Genomic DNA, 26300 nt, shown 5'->3' with positions numbered 1-26300 from the left:
ATGTGGGCTACACCTGCTTTCAGTGTTAAATGTAGAAATCACATTTTCATTGTTGTTGTTCCTGAGATTCAAAGCTCTCTGTTGTCACATGCATGTTGATGTAAGACAACAAAACTCAATTTAACATTAACTGTAAGACATGTTTGTAACAACAGACTCAATTTAATTTAAATTTTATCCAGATGCTGCTGCGTTGATTTTTGAAACAACAAATTTAGAAAAGAACTGTAGTTTTATTGTGATATTCCACGTTGGAGAGCAAGAATTCCTGCGGGAGCTTGAATCAACCGTTTTAAAGGACTCCCTGAACCTTGACCACTTCACTTTCTTTACTCCTTTATTGCAGTTATAAACTTGAGTCTAATTTGTTCCACTGCCGAGTGCAGCGTGTAAGGTCGATTGCATTTTAATTACTCTTGGCACTGAGGTGACATTTTATAGCAGGTAGTTTCTGAGCAATCTCAAACACAAAGATGGGCAATGATGTTTCTGTCTTTAAATCTTTTTTAATCTTTTTTTAATTAATATATTACTTTGAGCGCAAACTTTTCCAAAAGTACACCAGGTGTTGGACATTATTAAGCTTCAGATTGTTCTCATAATCAAGATCAAGACTTCAGTCTCAGACGATATTGCTCTAATCGTTCTTGTATCTACAGCTCTTATCACTAACAATTATGTAACCTATACAAGCTGATGGTGAAACTCTTCTTCTGTTGACCTATTAGCCTGATTTTCACGCCAGGACCAAACAACATCGCACAAAGATAAGAAGCTGGAGCCCAAAAATGCTTATTCATCTGGCTACACACCAGTATTCTTATTATCCTTTATTAGCTGAACAAAAATGCATCTAGTTTTAGGTTTACACTAGTCAAAAAAGCAACATGAGTTTTATATCATGAATATTTGAATATGTTCTCCGTCTTTGTTTTAATCCATTTCTCAGCATATAATTTTAAACCCTTACATAACACAAACTTGAGTAGTTGTTGGTTCCTGTTGATTTTAGTCAATGGCAGGGCCGTAATTTGTTTACCGAGTACAAATACGCTCACTTCAACTCCTTAGAAAAGGTTCAGTTTACTACATTATTATGCCAGTGGTCTCAAAAATACAAATAATCAGTGTGTGCACAACACTGTGATCAGTGTCATCATGCTGCAAATGACAAAGCTGCTCCAGGCCAGTTTATTTGCATGCCAGATGCCGGCGTGCAGGTCTGAACTGTTGCTGCAGCCTTACATGACCCTGAGAGCACCACGTCTGAACTTGGTGAAAATGTGACGAGACAAAGATCAGCTGCTCCAACCTGTACCTCTCTGCCAGCCATACAGCTGCATCCCAGGAAAATCTGGAAACACTGTCAGAGCAGAAAAGGCCCGAGATACTCAGGGTCGATGTAATCATCACTGGCAGCCACAACCAATGACCACTGCACAGCTGCAGGCTATACCCAGGAATGCAGAGCAATTCCTTAGCAGCTAATCCTTACACTTGTGCACTGCACAGATGGCTGACTGCTTGCTTCACATCCACAGACCATCATGTTAAATGTCTCATATATATATTTTTTATAGTGTTGGTCTATAAAATCTAATATAGCTCAAACTTTGAATACGAAAGTTAAAAAGTTAACACGCCACAAAGTTCTCCAGCTGGTCGTGGGGATTGTACAGTTTTATGAGCACGTAAGAACCATGAGAGTGAATAAAGCTCAGCTGTGCAACAAACTTGCCCATTGAAAGCCAAGATGTGAATCATCTTTCTCTTCATCTGTCTTTCAGATTATGTGTTACTATGTTGATGCATGGTTATTAAAATATCTATGAATTTGCAGCTAAAAAACCAAGTTTGAAGCTGTGATCTTTTAATTTCTGCTATGTTTTATTTATCATTTTAACATGTTTTTGCATTTTAATGGCTTTTTGTTTCCACCACTGACCTTGATGGTGACCTCTGTGCTCTCCATGGGTTTATCACACATCGACTGTGTCAGCGATTCCTCGGTGAACCTGCTGTAAGCCTCACGAACCACCTGCAGACACACACACAGAAAGAAACATACAAACATGCAGGATGCATGTAAAAATCGACCCTCAACAGCAGCTGTTTACACATCGTTTCATCATACATGTTTTACGTTACTACAGGACAATGACACACATACACAGGCTACATTTAACTGCACAGAAAGCTCCTAAACAGATTAAAAAGGATCCTTGTGTGACATGACAGAGAGCACTTCTTTGTCTTCATGTCAGGGATGGAGGTTGAGAGGAAACAGAGCCCAGGGGGGAGTTACAATATTTCACAAGTGCCTATTCACTTCAACTGCAGGGAAGACAGCATGGGGGCAGATTGAAGATACAGTAGATGGACTCAAGGTGCACTCTGAAAGTTTTAAAAAGGACAAGAAAGAGCCAGATGGATGTGCTAAAAAAGAAGGTAAAGCAAGAAAAATCGGGATGAGTGGAGATGTGTACAAGAAAAGTGTGAAGGCGTAAACAGGAGAGGTCTGTGCATTTTAAATAAACTGTCCATTAGTCAGCACAGTGGAGGGATAAGGACACAGACAGGGAACGGTGTGGATTACAGTCGGCATTAAGCAAACGACTGACTTTGTGCTTAGAGAGAGAATCCTGCTGAGGAGGCTGTGCAGATAAAAAAGATTAACTTCAAGATCCTTTATTAATTAAATAAAATCATACTTGATTAAAACTTGGTTGGCATCCACTTCAAGGTAGTCTTTCTGGTAAAGCTGGTACTCTTTTGCTTATTTTTTCAGCTCCCACAGGAACACCTGTTCTGATCACTTCAACTTGTGGTTTTATAGTGTGCACCGTATCTCTTCTAATAAAATCTGGGAGACGGATGCAAAGCTGCAAAAAGCCAAATCTGCCAAGAGCAATGGGCGGGCTAAACATGGAGGACTAAACATTTCCACCTTTTTATTGCGCTGTGTGTCAGCAATGACGTGACGTGGCACAGTGTGACTCGAGGAATTCATGGTTCATCGAAACAGTTTAGAAATGTATGAGAACATGACCTTCAAGAGTATAAAGAAATTTTATTGCTTTAAAAGTTACTGTTATGGTTGGACTCGCAGAACTTTTTTATCATGCATGGAAATTTACTGTTGTTTGTTCTGTGGTGTTTGAAGGGTAAATGATTGAAGGAGCACACTGCTTGTCTCCAGTTTACAAAATTTAAAAAAAAATTCCTTTAAAATATCCGCTAAACATAAAAAGGATGAAAACTTTGACTTTTTTTTAACTTTTTTTGAATAAATGCAGCTGATATGTTAGCAAGAAGTTCCATATCTGATGTCTTTTTACCAGCGAGGGAAGCAAAGAAGTAGTACAAATAGAGGGGGAGGAGGGGGCTGGAAAGATAAACATGGTATTTGACAGACAGCAAGCAGGAGTAAGATAAACGTCAGTAAATGTGACAGAAGAGACTTAAAGTGGAAGAAATAATCAGCAGATAGTGAAGATGTAGAGAGGAGAGCAGGACCGTGAGATGGATGTAATAAAATGCAAAGGATGAGACAAGCGGTCAGGTGAGGTGATGAGTCAGGCGTGATTGATCTGAGCTTCATGTCGGTCTCTTGGGTTAAGTCTCGAAAGGTTGCTGACATCCTCTCACGCACGTCTGAGATCTAACAGCTACAAGAAAATCCATAACAGCGAGGCCGCCTGCTGTCATCTCAACCTCGGCTGTCAACACGCAAACACACATCAAGCTCACACACAACACCACAGCTTTAACACACATTAGAGATTAACACAAATGTACAGTACATCACTGGTGATCACAAACAAAACGTTAGGACTCACAAACATACACTCAGAAAAAGTAACCGCACAGAGACAAATACAGTGAGGGCTGGAAGGCTCTGCTGCTTTAACATTTCTCCCACAATCATCAGTAATCATGAAAAATTGAAATAATCACAGGTCAGGATGTGTTTTATTGGTAAATATTTGTTAGAAAAGGTGCAGGGAAATAAATGCAGGACGGCCAGGAGAGCACATCAGGGGAGAGGGGCTGAGATAAAGACTAAAGGGAGGGCACGACTATATAAGTACAGAGATAAGATACAGGTGAAGATAAATACGCTGAAACTTTGAAATAATATTCTAAACTTGAATGAACGAGGCAGAGGGAAACCCAGAAGGCTTGAAGACACAGACAAAACTGAGGGAAAGGAAAGAGCAGGGAAATACCGATAACATCATCAAGTCATAAACCACAAACACAACAACACAATCACAAAAATCAAAAACGTCAAACACAAGGAAAGCAAAGAAATCCAAACTCAAAAGCAACTCAAATTTTTAACGTCCTGATTAAAACTGAAGCAACAGCAGCTGATATTTATTTAACAGTAGTGAGCTGTAACAGTGACTGTAGTGTAAATGTAGTTAAAATAAACAGAGTGAGAAGAATCACCCTTTGATGGAAACTTAATTAAGGCTAAATTAAGGATGTTTTTTTATTTTGAAAAGCATCCATGACGCGGTATTTTTAGCCATCTTTGGTGAGCAACTTCAGAGCTTTTGTCCAAGCAGCTGACAGATTTTTTTAATTAACACTTTAAGAAGTGATATTGCTCCATAGCGCCTTAAATCTGTAAAGTCTCAAATGACTTTTTGCAGCTTTAAGTTGTAACTGTGAACAGCGTCGAAACTATTTCTTGTTTTTTGAATTGGAGGGAAACGGGTTTCCCCAATTTGGATGAAAAAAGTGTCCAACATATTCTAGTTGAAATTACATATTGCTTCATAAAGAGAGTGAGTTTTTGTAATATGTAGCATATTTTTTAGAAAACCTATGTTCTTGTAATGCATAACTTTACTGTTTTAAGCCTAAATTGAGACTTGAAACAGTTTTACATGAGAACATTTCTTGGAAGGATTGTTAGATGTTAGATAATAAATCATAATTGAATGTTCCACATAATTTGTTTCTTGGAAAATGGAGGGTTCAGGCCAGCAGCCTGCTATTTATCTGTTAAAACCAGGGGAGAGTTAATCCCTTTAGGAGCTTGGCTTCGAGGCATAGCCTGAACTTATAAAGAGGAGTAAGACTGTAGAAAGACCGAGAATCACAGCTGTGGTTTTTTGTGTGAAATCCTGTTACAATCACATTTCCTGTGCATGTAAAATATGTGATAAAGGAAAAGTCTTGACCTGATTCACGCTTGTAAGATTTCTTTCTTTCTTTCTAAGGAGGAATTCCCCCGACAGGATCCAGAACACAGCATTTAACCATTTTTAAACTTGTTATACATAAATAAATGAGCAGAATGTTACACAATAAAACAATGTTTTTTAATAAGACTTTAAATCAGATCACTTTACAAACCTGATAGATTACCCAATAAGCACACAAACACATGCTTAACTTGATTTACCTGTGACCTGGAAAATTACAGACTTTTTCACTGTATTGCAGTTTTGTGTCTCTTTGAAAACACTTTCTAATTTACAGCTTGTCACATCCTGATACAGGAATCCATTTTTTATTGAACTTTTAACCAGGGCAAATATGATTGTTGAGATTTTTCCGATGCACAGGGAATTATAAGAAAAAAACTGCATCAGGAGAGAGGCAGGAGACAGCACCAAGGCAGGGTCTCCAGAAGGAGTTGAGGGGATAGAAAGAACTCTTTCATTTAACCTTTTCTGTCACTTTTTGGTTTGATTTATGTGTTAGAGCTACTGGGTTACCTTTATGAGCAGCCTCCATTTTCACTACGTAAAAATATAAATATTGGGCGATCGTGGTTCGAGAGTTGGGAGTTCGCCTTTTAATCGGAAGTTTGCCGGTTCGAGCCCCGGCTTGGACATTGTGTCCTTGGGCAAGACGCTTCACCCGTTGCCTACTGGTGGTGGTCAGAGGGCCCGGTGGCGCCAGTGTCCGCCAGCCTCGCCTCTGTCAGTGCGCCTCAGGGCAGCTGTGGCTACAATGTAGCTTGCGATCAACAGTGTGTGAATGGGTGGATGACTGGATGTGTAAAGCGCTTTGGGGTCCTTGGGGACTAGTAAAGCGCTATACAAATACAGGCCATTTACCATAAAGTTTAAAAAAAAAACTTCTGTGACAGCTGGGATCAGCTCCAGCCGCCCACAGACCAGAGCAGTTAAGAAAATGTATGTATAAGACCGAGCTCTATTAGTAAGAAGTGTTATGGATTATTTAATATTTTATAATGAAAAACAAAAGTCAAAGCCAAATTATAACAACAGTTTAATGTGAAAATAAGAAACTTACTTGTGAATAATGTACGGTAAGCAACTGGAAGAATAACGACCGGGCATCAAGTGATAGACTAATTTTTCATGACTGGTGTCATTAAGGAGTAAATGTAAAAGCAGCAAATAAATGGGGGGTGTCTCACATCATGTCACATTTTAATTTATTACTTTGCATCACTCGAGAAAAATGAACACATAACACTGAATGCAGATAAAGACGCACACATTAAAAGGAAACAACTGACACACACACACACACACACTTTCTGGGCTGTTTGGCTGCACAGGTAAAATTCTCTACACAACAACAAACAAACAAAATACACATACAATGCACACAACTCTTCAACACTGCCTTTCTGTTAGCGACTAAAACACACAAACAGCACGTACACCCACAAATATTACACTGCATATTTACCTTGTGATTCACGCCACACTATAAAACACCACCGAAGAAGAAGAAACGTGTGCACGCTTAGCTGGCTGGGTTTTACACTAGCAGTGAAGCTTCAGTATGAGCAGTTATCATAACCACACTGTTTATGAGTAACTGCAGTGCTCTGAGGTTTTACCAGCAGTGGGGAAGAGAAGAAGCGGAGGGAAGGAGCGGGAATATTTCACTGATGCTGGAACCAAAGCGCCACACGTGATATCAGCGTGACTTTCTCAAAGTTAGAAATTCCCAGCTGAAGTTACGCCAATATTGAGGAGGTTAAAGCCATCTCAACAGGTCATTCAATCACTATACTGAAGTTTAAAGATCCCCTCCAGACATGTGTGCAGACTCTGTTTAAAAGAATGATTCGAGTCCGAGTTTTTCCCTTAAAAAAAGGTTAATTAGCCTCCTGGAAATGCCTAAAATGACATAGTCGCCCTCCGTCTTAATGGGAAATCCTGAATTTATGAATACGCAAATGTCTTCCGCTTCAAAATTGTAATACTTTTGGCCTATAAGGTGTCTCCTATACACCACTGAAGGGTTATTTTCAATATATGTGCAAATCAAACCTCAAGTTTCCACATCATGCTAGTGAAAGTCATCTATTGAACCACAGCTAACTTCTAGTGTAGCATCATCATTCCTGCTTGAACACCTTAAAGTTATATTTCCAGACAAACTTTGAACACTGGAGGCAGAGCCACTAGTGAAAATAAAATTTCTGAGTGGAGGGAAACTTTAAAAAAATCAAAGTTTTTTTTTGTTAAAGCAAGTAAAGCTGTTTCTGTTGTTCCCAAACTCAGATGGAGCCAAGCAGAAACAGCCCTCCTCTTCATCAACTGAGATTATTACTTGTTTTAAAAAACTTGAGACTTAATAATGGATTAAATGACTTGTTAAAATGGGCATTTCTGGTGTTTGCACCCCGACCTGGCTCAAAACTGTGACTGAAATCCTGCAAGACAATTCCTAAAGTTGACTGAGCTGTGAAACCTGAATATGATATAACATCTAAACTGATTTTCTTAATTCAAATCTCAGTTTTTGAAAGTAAAAACAGAGGAACTGCCTAATTTTGTAGGACCACTGTGGAATATTGCATTCTTTACCCCATTAATGTAGAGCAATCAAACTCCATCCACATAATAACCTTATAAAGTGAATTAAAAAGGATGCAGCTCAGTCACATGACTACTGAAAGTCTGCAAGGATCACAGAAACAGTTTGTTCCAAGTCGTAGAGCCAGATCCACTTACGGTAATTTATCGACTTTTTGTCAAATTAGGTCTTCGATCAACCTCTGCTTGTTCATTAGGATTGATAGCAGTTTCTCTCGTGTCCAGGATTTATCGAGTGTGCCAGTGCTCAATATCTTTAATGGCTTCATACAATCTCAAACACACTGAACACATCGTTTTTGAAACTGTCACCAATGGTCGGGTCGCACAAAAGCCAGTTGATCAAGGAACTTATTTGCCACAAAAGCAACACATCTGTTCAGACACCAAAACGAAGAAGGGGGAGCAGCAGTAAAAGAGGCCAGAACGCAATTCTCTCACCAAGAAGAGGCTCCGTGTGAGGCTCCTTAAAGTAAGAGGGAGAAAACGCAACGCACATGCATCAGCGTTAGCCGGGCCAAGAAATCAGAGACATCCAGCTGAGAGCATGAAGGCCTCTATTCACGCTCATACTTTCAATTCACTAAACACTCATGAAGCTGAAGCAAGATAAACAACATTAATGCACCATAACAGTTTTCAATCTAACATCTTAAATATTTAAAAAAACACAGAGAGCATAAAAACCAGTGCGTGCATTTATGTTTCTGTGATGACTGGAAGATACCTCATATTTTTATTTTTGTCACATTGTCATTGGTTAGTAAAGCTAAAATGTATTTGTGGATTGGGGATCGTGCAGTAAATGCAAAAAAACCCCGCCTACATGGGCTAAAGACATGTCACCTAATCTACAAATAAAAAAAGTAACTGAAATGTGAAGCAGCGCTAAGATTAAGCCATAAAACATTTAGATTTTTGATGAGAATCCAGCTTAAAATGCAAAATCCGAAACATTAATTATCCATCCATCGTGACACAACTGTGAATTTAGCCTTTCCATTAAGTAATTAATGTGACATATTGTTATTGTAAACATTTGGTATCCTCTAATAGGATCTGCAGGGCCATCAGTCTCTGTGGCTGTAGCTGGTTTGTTTACAATGAGTGAGCCATCTGCCTGCAGCAGGTTTTTAATTGGTCCAATCGGTGTAAAGGATCATTTAATGGGGATTCTGGGCAGCAAAGTGTTAACGCTCTACTAGTTTTAATGACCTCACAGTCAGCTTTTAGTTAAAACAGTGAAAAACTGTTATTTTCTGTCTAAATTAGTTTGAAGCTGAACGATTATCCCTGCCAACTATTTTTAATTACATCAAAAGACTGAATTCTTATTTCTTCATTTATCAGGCAGACTGATTTAAGCATTCACTGCCTTTTCTATTAAATGCTCATAAAATTGATCTGAACATTTTCCTCAAACAGTTTGGTTGCTCATATCGAACCGGCGTCCCCTCGGCACAGCGATCAATTTCTGAGCGTGATGTTTAGGTGCTTTCTATAGGGGAGTCATCTGTTTAGTGTGTAATGGGGTTTTAATGGGAATCCATAAATTCACTTGGTTAACAAACCGCCTCCTGGGGACGCCGGGTGAGCAGCCGGGGTTAACTGTCAACTCTTCTAAATCATCCAATCCGTCAGTTGATCAGCCGGTAATGAGCAGGTGAATCAAAGAAAGCGAGGATTTTAAAGAGCTGATTGGAAAACAGTCACCAGTTTGTTTTTGTCTCTGCAGGCTCAGCATAATTAAAATATATTTTATTCAAAATTGACATTTCAAGAATGAGAAACAAAATAATAACCACAGCTCAAAAAGGCTTTGTGTTATAACTACTTTTTAAAAACAACACAGACTCTCTAAAGGCTGATTAACGGCACTAAATTACTATAAATCATGAACAAATCAACTGAAAATCAAGTTTTTTTACCTGGTGGGTTCTAAACAATTTCTGCTCCAATTAAGAGACATTTATTATGGATTTGTCTTTTTTTTTTAATTATTAAAATGAAACTAATCATGAGTATCCTGCACAGTGCAGTCTCTAAAAAAATACCACAGCCCAGAGGCATAAAACTCTGTGCAGACTCACAAATAAAACTGTGTGAATGCCCACAGCAGAAAAGCATATTTATAAAGGCATCTGTGCTCTTTTACATTCTTAGTCATTATGAAATGTTATGCACATGCACAAGCCTCATTTTGGTTCTGGTCTTTAGCAATAAATTCATCATTAACATATAAAAGTCACTCTTTGCACCTCGAGCTATTAATGAAGCAATTAAAAAATCATTTGAAGAAGAAGAGGTGGAGAAAAGGAGATGTGGATTCACTGGTCTCACTTCTGCAACTGTGCAGTTCAGAGCAAAGGACTCTGGCAGAGGTCGGTAAGTATGTAAGCTACAGCTGTGTGTAGTACCCAGAATTCATCAGTGAATAAGAATAAGAATCGTATGATAACAAGAAATGGAAGTAAAAATCACAGTTTTGCAGTATCAGGCTTGACTTGCTACTTGCTCCAAAATCATGTGTATACATGGTCCGATGTCTTTATGTATGTCTTAATTTATCAAAACTAGTTTTTGTGTGTATGTGTATTTATGTTTATAAAAAAGGTGTGCATGTTTTTTTCTATGTTATTTAAATTCGGGGTCCTTTTGTCTGTGTCAGCATCCCTGGATATCAGTTTTGGGAATGTTCCTTTGTAGTTCAATTCCACTGAGTCGTCCTCAGCAACGGTGATCTGTTTAATTTGGGTGTGAACATGTTTGCCTGGTGCAGCACTGGAGGGGAGGAAGCTGACCAGCTGACCATCTTCACTCCCACAGCAGGAGCAGGACCGTCTGCCTCTCCCTCCCATCACAGACATCACTGTCCTGCTGCTCACTTTCTTTTACACCACCAAGAGAAATAAAGAACTTAAGATGGGGGTTACCTGTCTGAAAGCCTCGCCGTCACTCTTGCCAGCCTGCTGAGCAATAAGCGTCAACTTCTTGTTCTTCTCGTTCCTCTTATGTACTTTATAGATGCAGGACAGCAGGCACGCCAGCAGCATGAGGGCAACCAGGCCCAGCAGCGCGAGGATGGCCAGAGTCAGGGGAGGCAGCTTATAAGCTGAGCGAGACAGACGAGGACGGGTAAGGAAAAAACAACCATGGCGAGTAATAATGAGTCTTCTGTGACAACAGGAATGATGCTTCAAAACCCTGAAAGAACAGATATCAGCTTTCATCTCTGCCTCCTTTAAATCTCATCATTTTCTGCTGTTAACACGTCAGTCATCCGTGTACATGTGCCGGCAACATCGCCCACATAAAACTGATAAGAAATAAATAAGCATTTAACATCGTGAACTATAATACAGAAAAACACAATTGCAGAGCCATGATAAATATCATGCGTTTTCTCCTCAGGAGGAAGTAAACGATCAGATGTGGGGATTTAAGGTGCTCTTATCCACTTGCATTTATTATATTTATAAATATTACTCACAAATGTTAAACTGGAAGTATTAAAGTAAAATGTCACTAATTTATTTATTATTCATTGGTTTCTGCTCTTCTGACTCCCTTTGTATTACACTTTATATAAAAATAGAAATACATCGAGGGCACGCAGGCACATAAATGTCAGCAGCCTGCAGTGTTGTACATCCTTCAGCATGTTATTGCTTAAATTATTAATATTTATGACTACACTGTGACACAGAAAGACCAGCTTCAGTGTCTGCTCTTTAAAAAAGGGAAAATCAGAAATGAATGTATAACAGCTGTATGTAGCCTCTGGACCTGAAATGCTAAGCTGCAAAAAATGCAGAAAAAAATGCTTTTTTCATTTCCAGCAGGGGGCGACTCCTCTGGCTGAGGAAACTATCTCACAGCTCAGTTCATCTATGACTCAGCAAACACTTTCCTAATGAGTTTTTGATTTGAAATGCTAGCTTCAAGTCTTATTTAATACAACACGAGGTTCTTTTGTAATCTACGGTCCCATTAGCTGCAAAAAAGCTGGAAATGATTTCAGGCATCATTTGTCCTTCATTTATCAGTCAGAGGCACTTTCCTCTCTCTGTATTGATTCTGATGCTCCAACTTCTCAGCGTGAGTTTGAATACGATAAAAGTTTGATGGTAAGCCCGGTGCTCTGTCTCTCTTTGCTTCCAGCCTTTGTTCATGTAGTTCATGTTGTATTACACTGACTTGCAAACATGCTAGCAGCCCTCTCTGTGTCTTTATTTGCATTTTTACAATACAAAAATTATGCTAATTAGTTTATTATGCTTGTTAGCCAACAGCAATACAGAGCATGTTGTTCATTTAAATGTGTTTTTTCACTTACGGGCTACATCTATGTAGACAGCAGCTACAAGATGCCCAGCCAGGTCTGTCACACTGAAGACACCCGAGTCAGACACTTGGACCTTCTTCAAGGTGAGATGTGAACCCTCCACGTTCACCCTGCCCTCCAGCAGCGGGTCCATCGGCGTCACCACAACCCCCTCGTCCACGATGGCTCGGCCCCGACTGTCTGATTTGGGCTTGAAGACGACGTTGACGCTGGAGTAGGGCAGGTGGAGCTGCATGTTGAAGTTGTCTCCATAGGCGAGGTGCTTGAAATACAGGTGATCTGTGGCAGACCAAAAAACACACATAGTTCTGTGTGTGTGCTCAGAGAAATTTAAACTTGATTTAACCTGTTGGAAGACTAATTTTTCTAAATGCAGCAAATATAAAACTTAAATCTGATGCTGCTCACCACAATAGCATAAACACAGGATATAAATGTGTCACCACAAACGTAATCATATGATTCTAAGCCAGCCTGCATTAGTGGGGGTCTGTGGATGCCCTGCTGTCCTAAACCAAGACAAGGGGTCAGCAAAATAGTTGTCTTTAAAACAGACCATTTTGCTGCACTGGTGAAAATTACATGTAAACATGTGGAAATGTTTAATAATAATAAAACAGGGATGTTTTCCCAGATTATCTTTAGGCCAGTGAGACCCAGGGTTGTATGTCTTTTGGACTTTTTAAAATCTTATTAAACAATATTCAGTTCAATTAAATTCAATTTTATTTATACAGCACCAAATCACAACAACAGTCGCCTCAAGGCGCTGTACCTATTACAGTAAGGCAGACCTTACAGTAATACGTACAGAGAAAAAAACAACGATGACCCCCTACGAGCAAGCACTTTGGCGACAGCGGGAAGGAAAAACTCCCTTTTAATAGGAAGAAACCTCCGGTAGAACCAGGCTCAGGGAGGGGCGTGGCCATCTGCTGCATGGGATGAGAGAAGGAAGACAGGATAAAAGACATGCAGTGGCAGAGAGCCAGAGATTAATATCTGTTTGGTTTTCTGTTTGAGTCTTTATGTCTTACATTATCTTTTTGTTTCTTACGTTTAGTTACAGTTACTGCTCGTACAAAAGTATTAGTTTCCTCGGGTTCTTCTTTTGTTGACTTCTCATTTTGAGTTTACTGTTGTGTCTTCAGTTTCCCAGTTTAGTTCCTTTCTGTTTTAGTTTGTTAGTTGTGTTTTAAATTTAGTTTTACTTCACTTGTGTCGTTCTCCTGATTACTTTCACCTGTGCTTTGAGGCTCAGCTGTGTCTAACTCCCTGATTAACCCTCAGTGTCTGTGTTTATATAGCCCCAGTTTCCCTTCGTCCTTTGTATCAGCAACTGTTAATTTTCCCTCTTAGGTTCCTGCAATTGAGTGTGTTGAACATCTGTTTTGCATTTTGAGCCTCATTTATGAACTATGACATTCCTCCAAATAAAAAAATTTGTTTTCACTTTATTATTTTGTGTCTGTGAGTCCTGCGTTTCAGTTCTCTTTCACACCCCCGACAAACAGCAGTGGGCAGGAAGGACCCCACTCTGACTTGGTGGAGCACGGAGAAACTATTGAGTATGAAGCAACATATCAATCATTCATTCAATGAGTCTGCTGCACTGAGGCTGGACTGAAACATGGGATGAACTGATTAGAGGTTAATGAGTTTGGTTAATGAAATTTGGTGGACATTCATCCTCCCAATGAGATAAATTACTCATGACATTGAAACACAAAACCACACAGTTATGAAAAAGAACATCTATATTACTCATAATAAAGTCTCCCACGAGGCTTAGCCATATATTGTTATAATACTAGTTAATTAAAATGGTACATAACTACATTATCTGCATGAAAGTATGCAAATGTTGGCATTTAGCTCAAAGACCAGCCTCACAGAAGCTCTCGTGTTGCTGTAGAAACTCAGCGGTGTTTTAATTTCAGTGATATTTATCAGTCTTCAGTTGTAATATTTTGGCTCTGTAACCTTCACCAAAGTAAATGTGTTTTTGATTGAGCTCAGAATCCCTATAGGTGGGTTTAACCTTTTTTAATATATTTAATAAAGACTTTGACCTTTTCTGAGATTAAGGATTTTAAGACAGTGGCACTCAGCCAACATGACCATTTAGCGAAAATCTAGGAAAACCTGAAAAGCACAAAAAGCAAATCACTTATTAAAAACTATGGAGGCTTTAATAAATGACGGGCACATCGAGCTACTCAGCTACTTAACCTCTAGAGACCCTTTTTCTGGTTCCAGGACATATTTATTAAGAGAAAATTGGAGACTGCCAATCACAACACAATAACTGAGGAGGCCATCTGTTACTACTGTGACTGCAGTAAACACAGGATTGAGTGCTTTTTATTTCCTCAGGAACATATCAGAAGAGCTGAAGTTAAGACTTGATTAAAAGCAGGTTCAGTAATACCAGCTGAATGATTGTCTCGTGGCTTTTTTGTCACTTTTGATTAGGTAGAAAAATATTGCAAAAACTTTATAATCTCTATTTCAAATCACACTCTGAACTAACAATATTTAAAATTAGCCTTACTGTGCATCAACAGTTTTTTTCTTGCATAGAGCCCAAGGTTACTTATTTTTACCTGACACTTTATTTTATTGACTAAATTGGATTTTTTTCTCCTCAGGCAAAATTTTATAAGTGTAGCCTTAGGCTTGTGTGGTTAAGAACTACACACACAAACCCCAGTTGGGGGCAGAGTCACTGCAGGTGGGCCAAGCAGAAAAAATAATACATGAAGTGTAAATACGTTCGGGGAAAATAAACAAGAGCTGTGGTAGAATTTAAGTAAAATACAAAGAAAAGAGCTACTGACTGACAGGAAGTCAGAGGCACAAAGCATCTGCACGCACACAGAATGACTCACTTTAACACCGAGTGATCGATTAAAGCCGACAGGATGCTGTAAAGCTCAGATCTTCACTTACCTCTGACATTCAGGCAGGTCCGAATCTTGACTTTGCCCTCGCTGTCTTTTACTGTAAAGCTGCCTTCATCTGTCATCCTGACTGAGTGCAGCACCACACGCTTCTCCGACACGCTGAGGCGTTTCATGTATTCTTCTGCCAACACACCCGTCTGGTCGTACAGCACCACAGGTGGAGGCTCGGTTGTGTACTGCGTCTCTGACTGATTAAGTTGAGACGGACTGGGCCTAAAAATTGTGAAAAATCAGAATAATACAGAACAGATAAAGTAACACAGTGACTGCGATTAAGGATGTTTCCAGAGATGTTAACCGCCCTGTTTCTTCTTCTCTTTATTAATTCATTTCTGGCTTATTTCAACACGCAATAGATGTAACACAGAAGGAGCTGGAGAGCAGCCTCTGTATGTGTTTTATTGTTATTCCTTTGTGTGTTTCTAGTCGTCCCCTCTCTCTGTCATGTGTGTCTTTCTGGTTTATTTTTGGTAACTGTTTTTCTTTGTATGTCTTCTGTGCTTTTACTTAATGTTTCCCTGGATGTTCCCACCTGTTTCCTAATGTGTGATCAGTCCTCTGTGTATACAGCCCTTTGGCCTTTGTCACCCACCCATCTGTTATCTCTAGATTTCTGCTTTGTGTTCCCTTTTTCTAGATTTTATGGCTTTTGTTTTTAACCATTTCCAGGATCTTCTCATCACACATTCAAAACATTCAAACAATCTGTAAAGAAAATGATTCCAGCTTTGGTACTGATTCACTCTGATGACCATACCTGAACTCCAGGGTGATGGGTCCTTTAATGTTGCTAAGATGGATGTAGTAGGTTTCTCCGTATTTGACAATTTGCTCCAAAGCGCAGTCTGATCATCGACACACAGAACAAACAGTCAAAGATGAGAAATTTGTCATGTTGTTGCGAAAGTCACCTCAGTGTAAATATTAAACTCTCAGGAGAAATCTCAGTGAGCCCAACCCTCTCATGTCCTCCTTCACTACATCCATGAATGCTCGGTGTCATCTTCCTCTTTTCCTCCTGCCTGGCAGCTCCATCTTTACCATCGTCTGTCCAGCATATCTACTATCTGACTTCTGCACGTGTACAAACCATCTCTTGTTTCTCTGACTTTGTCTCCACCTGCTTAACCTGAGCTGTTCCACTGATCTCCATCTGTGCCACCTCCACCTCTGGCTTCTGTCTTTTTGTCAGCTCCAAACAAAACCCAGCAAACACACCACCTCTCGCTATCATCTTCACTCTTGCTGCTATCCTTTAGTCATAATCACTCCTGACACTCGTCTTCACCCTTCACTCCACCCTGTCAGCGCTCTCTTCTCGCCTCTCTTCTGCACTATTGTCAACATGGGTCCTGTATCTTCATGTACGTAAAGCACAGTGTGTATCTTATCAAGCTTATGTCAAGTAAAGTCACTTTTATTTACAAAGCACATTTTTAAAAATGAGATGCCCCAAAGCACTTTTGAGTCATCTAACATGACGTGTTGCGTTTTCTTTTAAGATGGTGACTAATTTGTATTTTCTGGCTTCCTGCAAGTAAAACCTGGTCTTCTTTGTGTGTTTGAGTTGAACAATCTTTGCTGTAAGACAGGTGAAATTTAAAAAATCAAGACCGATCATAGAGGACATTTATAATTTCTTTCACGGTTATACTGCCGGCCTGCACAGAATGTCTCTTTCATATTTCGTATCTCTTGTGTCCAGCATTTTTCCTGTTTCCAAACCACATTTTAAAAAATCTAACTTAAAGCACATGAAGAAGACAGAGGGAGGCTTACCCTTGACGATGAGTTTGAAGTGCCTTTCAGTGTTCGGATTGTTTGTGTCCTTGATGATGTACGTGCCCTCGTTCTGCTCCTGCACGTCTTCCAGCACCAGGTAGCCCAAAGTGTTGGAATAGGAAATGTTGTGATTCACCACTTTCCCCGCTGTGATCAGCGGCATGTCGTAGGACTCGCTGGTCGCAGATTTAAAGATGACCTCGCTGCCATTCCCGCGTGGGACATCGATGTGGACGTCCTCGCCAAAGAAAGCTGTCCTGTGTTCTGTTTTTACTGGTAGAAGCAATCAAGATGTTTTTATTAGATATGTTGAATTACTCTTTTTGTTAGTTTTTAGACTTGGTTTTAACCTGAAAGCACAAACACTCTGTCTTTGTCATGTATATAATATAATAATCCTCAAAGAGCGTTCTCAGGCGTGCATTAACATCCAAACAACCATTTTTACCTTTTGCAGATGCTGGCAGGACTGTGGAAAAACAACAAAAGATTAGTTTAAAATGAGTTTATTTTAATGTGCATCTTTTTTTAGTCTGCTGGATTATACAAAAACCTTTAAATCATTTCCTTTGTTCCAAGTGAAAAACCACACAGCTTCCGCAGAAAGCATTAAAGCATTTGAAATGTAAATGCCGCCAATAATGACAGCTAACAATAGACTGGATGCAAAAACAAAGAGCCAGATTCTTCATTACAGGCGAAATGAAAGGAAATAAGTGGAAATTAACTAGATCACAATGTGTTTTAGCTTCTTTGGTGAGGCTTTCACAGCATCCATGCTAATCACCCAGTTAAAACAAATGTGGTTTTGCAGGAAGTCTGTTTCAACAGTTCATCTATCTAAACTCTCTCCCTGGTGACTGATTATGTTCTTGCTTACCCGTGCAGAACAGGACGCTGAGCACTGCGGCGCCGATTACTTTCATCTTGAACAGTTGATCTGTACACAAAAGAGAAGAGAAACCCACAGACAATACAAAACAAATTAAAAAAGGCTTTTTATAGCAGGATCGTGGCTCCAGGTTTTTAAAAAAAGCAACATTTCCCATATGGTAATTTTATTTGACAAGATATATTTGTTAGCTTCTGTGTTTAATTTAGAAACACCTCGCTAAGGTAGAAGCATGTCAACTTCAATTTTTGTCCTCAAGTTGAGGAGAAGCACCCAACCCTGCCCACCCCTAAATTCTCTACACCGTTGTGCGGCATTGAGGAGCTTTTCGCAAATTAGCTCGTTAAATATCTAAGAGTAGACTTCCGCCAACACTCTTTGGCAAGAAAACCTATAGTGCTGTTGCAAAGTCAAATATATTATTAAGTCAAGTTTTATAGATAAAGTGTCTTCAAGACAAAAACGTGATGTTGTGCTGCGCGAGCTGAACAGCGGCTCCTCGTGTCTCCCGTGGTGCTGGGAGATAATCGGCTTTCCACTCACGACACAGGATCACAAACTGCAACGGAGGACGAGGGGAGGAATCAAGAGGAGAAAAAAGATGAAGAGTAAATGAAGACAAAGTAGGAGATATTTAAATGCAAGAGTGCACAGCCACTACTTTGGGATGATGAGCTGGACAGGAGCCAGCTGGCACGAGGGGACTGACCTTTAGCTGCAACTGCACCGGCTTACACTAAGCAGTAGTAGCATAGTTATTAAGGTGGGATAATTAGATGAAAGATTAAGACAGACACGATGAAACAGCTAGAAACAAAAAGGAGTAGAAAGATTAACAACATAAACTGGTTCATGCAAAAATCGAATGAACATTTAGGGATGTAGAGACGATCAAGACGACTTACTAAAGCTTAAACTGAGAATCAGAATGAAGAAGAACAGTCGGCTCGCTTCAGCATTTTGGATGAACAACATGAAACCACGGTTTCCATCGTGTCTTTTATCTGTGGTTCAGGGTGGTGGTGGGGATTATAGTTTCTTATCAGCCTTATCAGCCTCCCTGAGTATTGTTTCTGACTATGTCCATCTCTTACAAGCACAGTGTACCCATCTACCAGACAGAGAATGCACCATGTCACAAAACTGACATGACACTGTACTTAAATGGCCTCCACAGTTGCCAGATCTCAATCTTTCCCTTTGGGATGTATTGAAATGGGAGGATCACATCATGGATGTGCGGACAACAAATCAGGAGCAACTGTGTGATGCTTTCATGCCAACACAGATCAAAATCTCTGAGGAATCTTTCCAGCACCTTGTTGAATGTTTGCTACAAATAATGCAGGCAGTTGTGAACGTAAAAATGAGTCTAACCTGATACAGTAAGGTGTGACTAATGATGTGGCCACTGAGGTGTATACTCTGATCTCCACATGGACTACTACAAGTATTACTGACCAGTTGAGCAGGCCCCCATTATTGTAAATCAATGCTAAAAAACAGTAGTCAAGTACTCAGAGTAGCTGTCGTTAAAGTAGGCCTGAATGCTCATTTCCAGCACCTTATACTCATTTTTTAAATTCGAGTGGAGTCCAAAAACAAGCAACATCCCTTACATTATTCACAGGTCAAAATAATCCTTTATCATCTTATGCTGGTGTAGCGCCCCATTATATTCACTGTCTAAAACCAGCTGCTTCAGCTTCTTTAATTTTAAGACCAAACTTCATTTAAGCCACTGTTCTTCTAACTAAATGCCCCTCACAGACAAGAGGTAGGTGCTGCACTATGAGCTCCAGCTACACATGCAGTATTCAGGAGAACGTCAAAGAAGCATTACAGGAGTCACTACTTCATGTTCTTCGTGTCTACAGCCGTCTGTGTCCATCTTATACGCACAACCCTGTTATAAAAGCTAGTAATAATCCTGTCGGGGAACACGACGACATGTGGGTGTAAAAGACTGACATACTGTCGAAGTATTAAATTAACTGCAGATTCACATCAAAGACTTGCATTCATCTACAACACAAATCCACTGTCCTAACACTACACCTGCAATCAGGCTGACACTTGGATGACAATAATCAATCCACCTGCTTCCATCCTTGGCATTGTTTCGACAGCGCTGCTCTAATGGGGCGGCTGACACAACCGACTTCAAAACGCCTGCTCAGCAAAACAAAACACACAAACAGGCGTGGGCTAAATATGTCCGCTTTTAATTTGAAACTTACTGAACCTTCCACATAACTCTGAACAACAAAGACGAAATGAACAGGAATGCCAAATACCTGCTGATAATTCAGTTTTTATTCAAATAAAGTGGTTCTTCCTGCTGATTACAGATTTCAGCCTGCAAAAGGTTATTAAATTTAAAGCAGGTTTCAGAGCTCTGCAGCATATTTGGAAGTATAATTTATTTTCCTGCCTGGATCCAGTTCAGGATGGTGGAAAAGAGGGAATCACGGCATCTTCAGACTGAGAGAACAATAAAATGCCACTGCGTTTCTGCCAGCTCCTTCAGATGAGGGATTAGAGTGCTATTTAAAGAAAGAAAAAAAGAGGTGACAGCCCATGCACTTTCCTTCAGCACATCAACACATGTGAGGACATTTCAAAATGACACCCTAGCATTACTGTGGGCAGGAAAACTGTTCCAGAGGCTCTTAGTCCTTTGCAGAAAACACAGTAATCATAGCATATTTTCTAATCGCCGCCCTTTTGAAGCAGGTTTAAATCATCTCACTTTAATCTTCTACAGTGGCATTAGTTCATTGCATATGTGAGTGCTCATGCTGGGCTGCAGCAAAGACATAAATCACAGGTTTGATTCATTGATTGAGAGGAAGCATGCATCTGACGGGAAAATGACAGGCTGCTGCTGATTACATAAATGTACACATCCACTTTAAAAACATGGAATATCTATTCAGTGAAGTGCGGTGGGAGTAGTGGCTGTGCATGAAACAAAACTCACACCTGACACCACCGGTTTGGATTTCTTCAAGTGCAGGTATGATGATGCATTTTCCAGAGTTTCTGGTTTTCTAAACATCTCACTCGCTGCGTCAGAGGAAAGTCATAATAAGCTAAGAGGCCTGTTATACAGATGTAATCGTTGTCCTTTGGCTGAGTCTCTCGTGTCCATTTATAGAGGCTGAGTCTAAATGGGGTCATAGCTCTCATGTCTCCTATTATAACTAAAAGGATCAATCAAACTATACAAGGCATAGCATTTAGTGAAGTGCGTATGACACGTCCAGCAGCCGCCCCGCGGTGAGAGGCTCGGAGGGTACATCTTCCCGGCTGATCTCATCAGTCTGACATCAATCGTGACTGACGGATTTAAGAGCCTTTTCCACCTCATCGCTGCTCTCCCACACAAGACGGAGGGCAGCAGCATCATGCCTCCATCCTCCTCCTGTTTCAGTATCAGCTCTCTCATCTCCCACCTTCAATCTGATTCTGGTTTCCTGTTTGTCTTTCTGTACTTCTTATCTTATCTTTAAACACTTTCCCTTCTTTGTCTTCTCTCTCATTAATTATCCTTCTGATTCCTTTCAAGGTTAGTCTGACTCATAAGCTGTGATGATAGCGCACTAATGTCAAATATCCTCCACCTGTACTGAGACAGCAGTGACGGTTTCTCAATAACATCAGAAGAAGTGAAGGTTTGGGGTACCTCGACTCTCAAAAACTGTGTTGTCGCACGAGTGCAAGCACAGGTGGAAATAAGAGGTGGACACAGTGTTGTCCTCCACACTGCATCATATATAACTATATAATAAAAAGTAATATAATCATATGCACTGAAACCTTTAAATATGAATTTGAGACGATAAATCAACTTCATATGCCTCACAGTGTTCCAGAAACCAGTCTGTGATGCTGAGGGTCCACATGCTCGAACCCCAGTGCCCGCCGACACAAGTGGTGGGTCCACAGGGGGGCTAAACCACGTTATCTTTTTTTGGCTGTGCCCAAACAGGCCCCATCTACACTGACCTGGTCACCAGACACCTCTTACAGGCCTGGCTGTGAGAGAGAGAGCCCCAATTTCCCACTTCCAGCCGAGGTTAACCAACTCAGAGAACGCTGTTCTGTTAGGGTTTTCCATCGCTCTTTGTCTGATTCCTCCCCTGAGACCAATTTGCTATAACCCTACCCCTGATGGCGTCAACCCCCTTTCACTGCTGTAAGGTGGTGATTGGTGGGGTGGGGGGGTGGGGGGGGGGGGGGTTGATCTATGATCTACTATTCTCCAACTCCTTTACTTTGCAAGAAATTAACTTAAGATGCTATAAAAGATAAAAGTAGCTTCCACAGAAGTGCAGAAAAGCCTTAAACCTGAATTACTTTTAATGGCCAGCAGGGGGCGACTCATCTAAACTTCCAAAGAAGGCTTTGTAAAAACAGCTCTCTGTTAGCTTGCTCCACAATCTCAGTAGACATTTTCCTGATGACTTCATAGGCTCTCTCAGTGGTTTCAGGTCATACTGAGTGAAACTTGAAGTTTGGGGTTTTTTTTAAGCTTTGGTCATTATTAGAGGTAAAAGTTGATGTGCACTCCTGACATCCACTTTCAAAACACCAAGATGGGAACAGAGAAAATGCTTAACTGACACTTCCCTTACTAATGAGTGATGGTGGCTGCATGCATGTTTTATACTGACAATGCTGGTAATGCATGTTTATGGAGGTCAGCTGTGATGGTTATAACTCGATGACTTTTCAATTTTCAAGTGCTATTTTTTCCTAGAAGCATTTTCCTATTTCCTACCTGCCACACCTAAGTGGTACCTGGTCCCTTCTGCACCACCTGAAAATGCTGAACATCACTGATGTTCAGAATGCTAATCCAAAGCTTCTCCCTTGTGTCCATTTTCCAGTCAGAGTGATCAGCAGTGGAGCTTCAAATCTAAAGATGCTGCACCTTCAAGATTGGCTCCACTCTGTGGACTTGCATGTACTCTCTTCTGCACCTCCACCCCCATCCCCCCTTTAACCCCTCCTTATACAGCTCACAAAGCCAGAAGCAGCAGCTGGTGCAGCCAAGGGTGTGTCACGACCAACACCAGCATGAATGGGCCGGTCCCAATTTGTCGATGTCCAGATAAAATGGAGGGGAGTAAAGGGACAGAGTGAACATGAATGGAGACTCTCTTTGTTTCATTAATTCACAGATGTCAGAGGAGTAACAGTAAACCATCAATTTATGGTTTAAGTAAAGAGTAATCAAATATTGGCACGTCACTTAGAGGAGATTTGTATCAAAACGAACCCTAATAAGAAGCATTTTTCATAAATATGACGCACAGACCGGTGGCTTGGTTCATGTACTTACCACAAAATAAAAGCAAGGCTTCTCACAGTTCACCACAGCACTTATTCATCCATCCATTTTCTTAATAAAATGTAAATGACTTTTCAGTGACCAATACTTCACCCCTTCAGCGGGAGGCTGTGGTGTGTGCTATAGTGCATTGCATAACGGTTTCTGCCTGGAAAATACCCTGTTTTCAGACGGGTATTTCCCGAACACAGCACACGATAATGCACCACAGCCAGGGGCAGCACGGGATCATACGCTATACAGCATATCGAGCGTTAAACCACTTGGCGATCTGATTATCAGCATGAGTGCAAAGACTCTGCTTTTTCAGTGGCGTCAGCAGAAACACGAATGAATTTACAGAATTAAGCCAAAATTAGGAGAATGGAGGAGGCCACTGTGCGCAGTGGCACCATGCAAACAAACGCAGCGCTTTGATTTCTGCCTGAATGCTGTGGAATTTGCAATTTTCCCGGGAAATTCAGAAAGTTTGCCCCTAATGTAGCGTTAATTGCTTTATTATTGTGTGAAGGAAATCCCTGTAACTGCTGCCGCCGGTGGTTACACGCCCTACATCACCGGTGCGAGCGCTCAACACAAGCAAATAGTCAAAACAGCGAAGAAAAACTGCAGAATTTAACCCACTACCTCCCTGACTGAGCGAAATCACGAGGAAAAAAAGACCAGTCGTTGTAATATGCAATTATAAATGGATGAGGGTAATTACCTTTGTCAAGCCTCAGATCCGAAAATCACTGGACAGGGAGGGGCTCAGGAGTGATGGAAATGTTTTTCCTTCTTTATCTCACCAATCTCGTCCACCCCATCACCCCCCAACTCGACAACTAGAGACTTCAATGAGGCCGATTCGGGAGTGGGCTGAGGACTTTCGGTTGATGTCGGGTTTGTGGACCATTTCATTTCGGCCTTGCTCGGAAAGCTTCGGTAGAAAGCGTCGATTCTGGCTCGGAGCCACAAGAAACCGCTCTGCAGTTTAACCTCAGGCCACCATCACACATGCACGATTTCTCCAGCCTGTTGTTCAAAATTACCATCGAAAACTATTTTATGTTTATGTTTATATTTTTTTGCATTGTCGTTTTTCGTACATTTACATAATTATTATTTTATAGTATTTATTTCTAACAGCATGTGCTCGTCTCTTATTTTTTCAGTTACATTAAAGCGCTTTGTTCCTTTGCAATCAACAAGATTTACATAAAAACACAGACATATTTAACCCATGAAGTGGTAGATAACTACAAATCAAAAATGAAGAAAGCCAATTACAGGAAGTGACAGGCACACCTTTTAAAATCAATAAGTGGCATGTGAATGGTCTCCTGTTAATCACAAGCGCAATGTGATTAACACGCTGCAAAAAAAAAGAAAACCCCTTAAGCTGTATAAAACATGCAGAAGCTTTTGGAGTGTCATTAAAACGCATTTTGCTGAGTCGGTAAAAAGATTTGCATTATGTTCTAATGAAGACATTAGGCAGCTTCGTACTGTTAACTGTCACAGTGCACACATAGAGCTCCAGTGCTGCAATAATAAAAGTTCCTCTGTTGTGTATTAATGCAAATATTCAGCATTTGCATTAATATGCTGCATATCTACAGTAAATTCAACATATCCTAAAGATCTACAGATAACATGATGCTAATGTGCATTGCAAATGCAGAAAATTATTAACCAATGGATGTAGGGCAGACAAAAATAGAAAGCAGATTGGTATATTAGTTATTAATATAAGAGAGCTGGTGCAAATCAGATCAAGTTTCTCAGTTTAAGCTGGCATCCTGTAATAAAGTCTGATCATGTATTCGCAGAGAGTAATGTCAGTATGAGGTGCAAAGACCCAATTTCCAGTTTTTATTGAGCTGTAACGTAAGGGGCTGGCAAGTTACCATAGCAACTTCTAACTGTGTATAGTTATCTCTTTTTAGTCTAAAATCACAAAAGTATTGAAAATAACTCCCTGCAGATGTGTAGCCAAATAACAACAAGTTGTTAGACTGTGCTTCTGTGTTTCATCAGATTAATTTATTGCATACATGTGTGATCAACAGCTAGAAAAGCATACATGAGGTGGGAGTAACTTAATATGCATCCTTTCTTCCCATTCTAAGCCATCACCCAGCTGGGTGAGCTCTGCTTTAAAACAGCATTTTAAAAAACAGCTGTTCTCTTTTTGTTTGCTGCTAAATAGTAGAATAAACTCATCGATGTAATTTGGAGGTATACTAGACCTCTGTATACCAGGCCACAGGTGCTCATCAGTCATGGTTGTTTGTAGGTGTTTTTAAATTCATTTTAGTGTGGAACAACTGTTTACAAGCAGCAGTGCTTAATGTTACTGCACCAGCATCTTAACACAAGCAGAAAAGTAGTAAAAGCAGTACTGGAACAGCTCTTGTCATTGTGCCAGAGAATGATTGACAGCACTCTTCTCCAATAAGTTTGGGCTGTTTTTAGAATCTCTGTTTTTTTATTGCATTTTACTAGATTGAACACATTTGTTGTCAGTTTCTAAAAATAATTGTTTTACAATATTATATTTTAATTTTATTAAAAAAAATATTAACTGAGCCACTTTGACTCATCACATTTCATTTATGTGAGAAAAAGACTTTACTTTATTGAAACATTTTCATAGTCTAATGCACTGTACTATTCTACTTTATTTATTTATTTATTTGTCTTAGAATGGATGCAAAAATCTGGACTGACCCAGAGGGTCATTTCTGTTTTACACTGTTAGCAATAAATCAACAAGAGATCTATGTTGGATGTAAATTAGTGCAGTCTTTCATCTTCCCGGCTTACTGAGGAGGTGCTGACCAAGATCCCGATTTCCTGACTTGTACTTCTCTGTTGATGCTGTCCAAGGTCCTGATTTATGCCAGCCCCCAGCGTCACTGCCTTCGACTGAATCACAGCCTCGACCTGCCGGAGGTGCAGGCCCTGTAGAAGTGCTATTTATCTGCCTATTTGTGGAGTCTGGACATTATTATACTTGAATTAGTTGTCCAGACTTGACGTGCATACGTGCTGAAGATGTTTAGATGCTCATTCATCACTAGGGGAGCCTCTGATGGGCCTCAGATTTGCTCTGCAGCAGCACAGCGACCCCAAACACACAGAGGAGTTA

General features: G+C 40.2%; 1 protein-coding gene across 1 annotated transcript in view; it reads right to left on the bottom strand.

Moving 5' to 3' along the window:
• The window catches only part of LOC113014093 (uncharacterized), a 32266-nt gene extending 8208 nt beyond the window's left edge, over positions 1 to 24058 (bottom strand). The window contains exons 1-9 of the mRNA XM_026155393.2: positions 23874 to 24058; positions 17797 to 17856; positions 17365 to 17385; positions 16914 to 17189; positions 15892 to 15979; positions 15121 to 15347; positions 12160 to 12447; positions 10757 to 10935; positions 1946 to 2038 (exon numbers count right to left, since the gene is read on the bottom strand). Coding sequence (XP_026011178.2) covers positions 1946 to 2038; positions 10757 to 10935; positions 12160 to 12447; positions 15121 to 15347; positions 15892 to 15979; positions 16914 to 17189; positions 17365 to 17385; positions 17797 to 17842 — 1218 coding nt within the window. The 5' untranslated portion in view covers positions 17843 to 17856; positions 23874 to 24058. The remainder of the gene's footprint in view (positions 1 to 1945; positions 2039 to 10756; positions 10936 to 12159; positions 12448 to 15120; positions 15348 to 15891; positions 15980 to 16913; positions 17190 to 17364; positions 17386 to 17796; positions 17857 to 23873) is intronic.
• Between the last annotated feature and the right edge of the window lie 2242 nt (positions 24059 to 26300).

The sequence above is a fragment of the Astatotilapia calliptera genome, chromosome 22 (assembly GCF_964374335.1).
Source record: "Astatotilapia calliptera chromosome 22, fAstCal68.1, whole genome shotgun sequence".
Taxonomy (NCBI): Eukaryota; Metazoa; Chordata; class Actinopteri; order Cichliformes; family Cichlidae; genus Astatotilapia; species Astatotilapia calliptera.
Note: the sequence above shows the minus strand (reverse complement) of the source record. Positions and strands in the feature narration are given on the sequence as shown.